We start from the raw sequence: 6,000 nt of genomic DNA, 5'->3' as shown, positions 1-6,000 counted from the left end.
AGATCAGATTGTGCACAAGTCTCAAGACTGTATACCCTCCTTGTTCACAATTGTCTAGTACTTGGCATGTAAATAAAAGCTATTTAATATTTATTGAGTTACTCAGTGAGAACATCAGGGTAGAGTTTTTAGAAGTCTTTGTGTTTTGGGTTTTTTTTTTTCCTAGAATTTTTCAGATGAAACCATTTTGGTTCTGTTTCATGAAACTTGGGCTCTGAATTTTCTGATAATATCCTACTGTAAATTATACAAAGGAAACAGACAAATGATAGCATGAGTAGGTCTCCTGTATAAAGGAGCTAATGTCTTGTCAGCGTTTGAATCCCCAAAGAATGCCAGCAGTACATCCGGAAGTGTTTCCGTCTGAACATTTATTCCACAGTTATAGAAACCGAAGATGGAAAAGACCTGAGGACAATGTAGTCCATCCCCGAGGTTGTACAAGAAGAGGGGCGAGAGCAAAGCAGCTCACAGACTTCATGCTCACAAGACAGCACTGCGGTTCTTGGAGCGGAGTGCTTGCAAACACAGTGAAATGAAGACACAATGCAAATACTCTTCACAAACCTTATGAAAATACTAATAAGTACAATATTTTCATAAAATGGTAAGTGACAAAAAGAAAAGTGAGGGAATCCTGGATTGGATGGATGGTTTAGTTAAGGAAAAGAATAATCCAGGTGGTGAAGTAGTATGAACTAGAAAGCAGTTTCATCTGAGGACTGGATTCTCTGACTGGCTTGTCATGAGTTAGGAGAAAAAGAGGGTGAAAAGACAGGTCATCTCCCCTTTATTCTCTCTGTAAACCAAGGAGGTGCTAACCTGCTCCTCGGCTCTAATAGACCCCGCATTGGGAAGTCTGTTACCCCATACGACTGTTTTGCTTTCCACTCCTTGGGCTGAGCCCTATGGGGAGCAGCATCTCCCTTAAAGAGTTTGTGCAGCAAGATTCATGAATAATGGAGTGTACCTCCAGGCACATTAAAAATCTTAACCCACCGGGTCACTGTGGCTGCCATATTGGCCATTCCAGTCCTTCTTCCAACTTGTTTTTATCTGCTAGAGGAATTTCCTTTCTTTTTTGTCTATGGCACATACACTTTGGGGCCCTTATTTACACAAACTGAATAGCCCTGCATGTTCCATCTTAGTCTTCCTGTGGCAGGAGACACAGTTTGTCATATTCCAGGCTTCCCAATATCAGAGTGCAAAAGGGACTGAGATTTCCCTAATTTCATGAAATGGGCACCCACCAGGGGAAACAAGAGCGTCCTTAGCTCTTGCTAGTGGATCAAAATACAACCCTCCACATAAAGGATTCTGACTTTTCTTTTTTCTTTTTCTTTCTTTGAACCCGGGAGGGGAGTTGAGAGAACTGAGGTGGAACAGAACAGAAAAGAGGTTTTCAGGGATCCACCCTTTCATGAAATCTTTTTACAAAACACAACATACTGTTTCACAAATTGCAAAATACTGTTCAGTAACTACCATTGAAAAAGCTGTTGTTACTTAACATGAAGACTGCTTCATTTCACCACAAGCAATTATGGTTTTTCTTCATCCAGGACATGGAAGTATCTCAAGCAGTGTTGGCAGCAGTAAGCCTGCCCTCAGCCCCCGCTGCTCTGCTGCTCACTGTGTTTTGGCCACTGTTTGGCTGGGTAGTTCCTCAGAAGATACTCAAGGAGCATGCACTGGTCTGCAGCTCTGTGGATAGGCAGGCAGTCTGGCATCCAATTAGCACTGCTCAGAATGCCTCTGTAGAGAAGCTTAAGGTAAACCCGATATACAAAAATCCAAACTTACAAAACAGGTACATTAAGGGATAATTAATTGCAATACAAAAAAGAGCTATACTTTACAAAAATTCACCTCTGGGTTCCCTTAGATAGCCAGCTTCTCAAGGACAGTCAGAATATGAACTGAGTTACAAAAATGTCCATGTGCAACAGTAGGAGCATGGCTGTGATGTGAGTCGAGGTCTACCTGTACATCAGCCTCCTGTGCTGGGCAGGCATCCGGGTGCTCAGTGCATGGTGCCAGAGTCTCAGGTTGCAGACAGGTGCTGTCAGGGTTAATCTTCCACAGGCAGCTGCACATCTACTTTGGGGCCTGGGGTGAGAACATGGAGGACAGGGTTTTTCAGTGTGAACTGTCCTTTTTAGTTGTTCTTTAGGGTTCAGCTGTTTCCCCTTGCTGTGAACTGCTTGATCTGGGAGGTTGGTGAACTAAATCCCTTACCTGTATCTAAGCTTACCTTCACTTCTAGGTTTTCCCAGCCAATTAACTAATTACTAGGGTGTCATCTAACGCTTAAGGTGTTATCTTTCCCTGGGTAGCTCTGGGCAGAAATGCAGGCATTGTGTTCAGCAATGAGGAAAGAAACTGTTCGGGACACCTTCCTAATGATCTGAATGTGGATTGGCTCAGTGCTGTGAACTCACTGTAGGAGTTTTCAGAATGATTGAGTAGAAATGAGTATTGAGAGGGTAAAGTAGTAATTGATAAACAAGGAAATGTCCTAAATGGTGTCTGGGGGCCATGGTGGATGTTTAGAAAGTGAATCAGCAGATGTGTGCTGAAATTTCTGTCTATCTGCAGTATGTCACCCCTCCCCACAAAGTTTCTTCTTGTATCTTCCTGTGTTTGGGGGCAGCCAAACGTCCAGAGCAGCCTTTCTCTAGGAGTAATTTTAGGATGCCCTATGTGTGTCACAGGTGTGTGGGTTAACACTAGGTTTCTCAGCCTTCCGCCAGAAGCTTTCCTCCTCTATTCTGTTTGGAAGAGTCCTGGCAATTAGCACCCTGAGAGTCCCTTAGATGACTCGTAAGCATGCTGATCTTTGGGAACTGAGGTTCTAGAGTTCTCAGTATTCCTTCTCATTCTGCATCCCTAAGCAGCTGTACTTTGGGAAAGGGATTTCTACACAGAGTGAAAGCTGGATTGTGGGCATTAGATAGGGCCTGGAGGATGAGAGGACCCAAAACCTATGCTGTACATAGCTCCTCAGAAATGAGAGGGTGTGCGGATTGGGGATTGAGTCGGTGATTACTGTACAGGTATGAAAAGCACAGGGCAGACTGTTGAAATTCGTGATGTTCACAGACTCATTCACTTTTGGGATCCTATGACAGACTGTTGATCTGAAAATGGCCTAGTATGTGGCATGCAGAATACTTAACCCATAGTGGCGGCTCACCTACTCTGTTATAGGCAATAAGCAGGAATGTTCCAGCTTCATCCTGTGCTCACAACCTCACTTTGCTTTTCTCTCTCTCTCTCTCTCTCTCTCTCTCTCTATATATATATATATATATATATATATATATATATATATATATGGCACACGCTATCCTGGAGATGCTTAGCTAAATTAGAAATGTAGTTTTATTCATTCTTCAGCCAAATTGCCTTTCTGGCCCAAAATTTTGTTCTAAAAGTGTGAGGGTGCGTTTATAATGTCTCTCTGCCTGTCCTCTGTTCTGCTCACCACTTCCCTGTCCCCTTTCATAGTGGGGTGTAAACATGGTCCTACTGTTAGGATGGGGCCAGGGATCCAGTTTTTTCAAGAATGTTTCTCTTGCCTGATCCATTCAATCCATGCCTGCAGCAATTTTGAGTTTGGTTAGATTTAAGTATCCTTAGTTCCCCAAGTTTCTCTGGTTGCTATTCTGTTCCTCACTCAGAAAGTAGAACAAATCTATATTGAGAATTGTGTTCATAACCCAGGATAATCCTATTCTAAATTAAGGTTAGAACCAATTATTTAGTAAGACAAAGATGTGAGTAACAATTTTATCTTTTGTTGTTAGTGCAGAAAAAGGGCTAACAACCAGAAATATTACTGTGGCACCCAGTGAAAAAATTAACAGGATCTGGAATTTGAGGTTCACAGATACCTTACATGGAGTTTACCTTTGACCAACTTCAGACTCCTGCTATGAAAAAGATGTCTACCCTGGAGACCTAGGTGGGGTGAGCTTGGGAGCAGCTGCTGCATCATGGGAGGTTAGGGGAGCAGACTTAGAGACCCAGACCTCAGCTTCCCCCCACCTTTGTCAGTCATTACAAAAGAGCATTGTAACAATGTGTCTCAAGGGTTCAGGAATGCCAGGAGCTGACAACAACAGGAAGCAATGTGATTGCTTAGGACTCACAAGTCCGATTTGTCCTTTGATATTCTTCCAGCTCCGTTTTCCTGCTCACAGCCAACTGCAGCTCCTGGCGGATCACTTGAATCTGCTTTTCAAGCTCTGAGAGTTCCTGCATCACAGAGTTCCGAGCAAGGTTGAGGGAATTGGCTTTTCCATTGGTGGTCACCGTGGCCGGGAGCTCTCTTCTCGCGGGGAGAGGGATGTCTTGGTGGGTCTGGATGCCCAGCTGGTTTGGTTCTCCTTCATCACTGAAAATGTGTTTTCGTTGGTTGTCATGACCCAAACTGGAAGTATTCCATACCATGAGCTGACGGGGTCCCATGTTGGTCCTAGAAAATAAGAGAGTCAATTCAGATTCACATCCCATTTTGCAGCTCTCAAAGTGCTGTCCACTACCTGTTGAGCACTTTTTGCAGAGACAGAATGAAACTGGATATGGGCTCAGAGAGGAAGTCACCAAGCCATGGATTGACTGCCTGCTCCACTGTCACGCACATAATAGAGTCTTATCAAGTCTTACGCTATTTTGAAACTGGGATTTGTGTCATTTGGTAAAACAGTTCCAGCACATTCTTTTAAGAGGAACCTTAAAAGCTTTTTTATTTCCTTCTTTCAGGCAAAGCTTAGAAAGCAGCACTGCCTTGGGATATCCATTAGCTGTAAAGTGTAAGAATAAAAAATAGGTTTATTTAGATATTATACTCTTGGCATCAGTCTGCTGATGGAGATTACTGTATAGGGCTTGTGTTTAATTCCACCAAGCCTCGCTGATGCTCACTACTTGCTTTTGGGAAGAATAAAAGTATATAAGCCACGGATATCAGCAAAGTGTTTTTAGTATAGGAACAACTTTATGCAGATTGAAAATAACAAGTCAAGTCGGATGTTTAAAAACCACCAAAAGTCCACAGGTTCTTGCTGGGATAATGCAAATCAAATATAAACAGGAATGTAACCCTCTTTCAGGCTGATATTGTAAACTAATACCATCACAGAGAAGTGGCTGCAAAGAGAAAGTCATTGCCAGCTAAGTGCTGGACACATTGATTTTATTTTTGAAATGCACTTTGTAAGATGGATGCAGTGAGAGGAGTTTCTCATGAGATAGATAAGTAGCTGATTTTCTTCTCCCCTGTGAGAAGAAAGAAGAGGAAGAGGACTATGGCCACTTTGCAATCAACCACAGCACACTGGAAATGCTCTATTAAATCCTTGTATTTTTGAACTGACTTGACTTTATTCCTGAACTTTTATTGGCCAGAAAGAGAAGAAGAGGAGGACCTGGAAGGGCCAAGGGCAATGGGACAGATAATAAGGTTGTGATACAGTTACATGGTTGGGAAACAAACCACAAAGACTTACTAGGCTGATTCTGTTTTGCTTTGCCCTGTGGTAGATTGCAAAAATGGTCTAATCTTTTATTCCTCCTTTTACCCATGCCCCTCTGTAATGTGACTTTGCTGCTCATCCCTATCAGGATGCAGAGAGTACTTACTCTCTCCTTGAATGACATCTGGTCTCATAACTTGTTTGAGGCTATAGAAAAGTTGGAAGTTCCAAGCCCAGACTTTTAAGAAGCATTGTACTCTGCCATTCTCTCTCCTATCCCTGCTGCTACAGTGTGAACAAGTTTCCTTTAGTTTGCTGATGATAGACCATGTGGAAAGTCTTCTGTCTTTCCAACTGACCTGGCTGAGGCTATCATAGACTAGATAGTTGTTAGCTGTTAGCTCCCTTCCCAAGCTGTCATGCAGACATGAGCAAGCTCACTCTAGTTCAGCTGAGAATGGCTCAGATCAGCAAACAGCACACGATGGATCCTTAAGCGTCCCACTGTTGCTGCAAA

At 42.9% G+C, this 6,000-nt stretch overlaps 1 protein-coding gene across 1 annotated transcript in view; it reads right to left on the bottom strand.

Moving 5' to 3' along the window:
* Positions 1 to 354: 354 nt before the first annotated feature.
* The window catches only part of Grin3a (glutamate ionotropic receptor NMDA type subunit 3A), a 162,262-nt gene continuing 156,616 nt past the window's right edge, over positions 355 to 6,000 (bottom strand). The window contains exons 9-10 of the mRNA XM_005004116.4: positions 4,158 to 4,483; positions 355 to 2,112 (exon numbers count right to left, since the gene is read on the bottom strand). Of these exons, the coding sequence (XP_005004173.1) occupies positions 2,075 to 2,112; positions 4,158 to 4,483 (364 nt within the window). The 3' untranslated portion in view covers positions 355 to 2,074. The remainder of the gene's footprint in view (positions 2,113 to 4,157; positions 4,484 to 6,000) is intronic.

This window comes from Cavia porcellus, unplaced genomic scaffold, assembly GCF_034190915.1.
Source record: "Cavia porcellus strain 051 isolate PalLab524CR breed Dunkin Hartley unplaced genomic scaffold, mCavPor4.1 scaffold_1, whole genome shotgun sequence".
In the NCBI taxonomy this organism is placed as follows: Eukaryota; Metazoa; Chordata; class Mammalia; order Rodentia; family Caviidae; genus Cavia; species Cavia porcellus.
The sequence above is the reverse complement of the archived record's forward strand: the minus strand, read 5'-3'. Positions and strand labels throughout refer to the sequence as shown.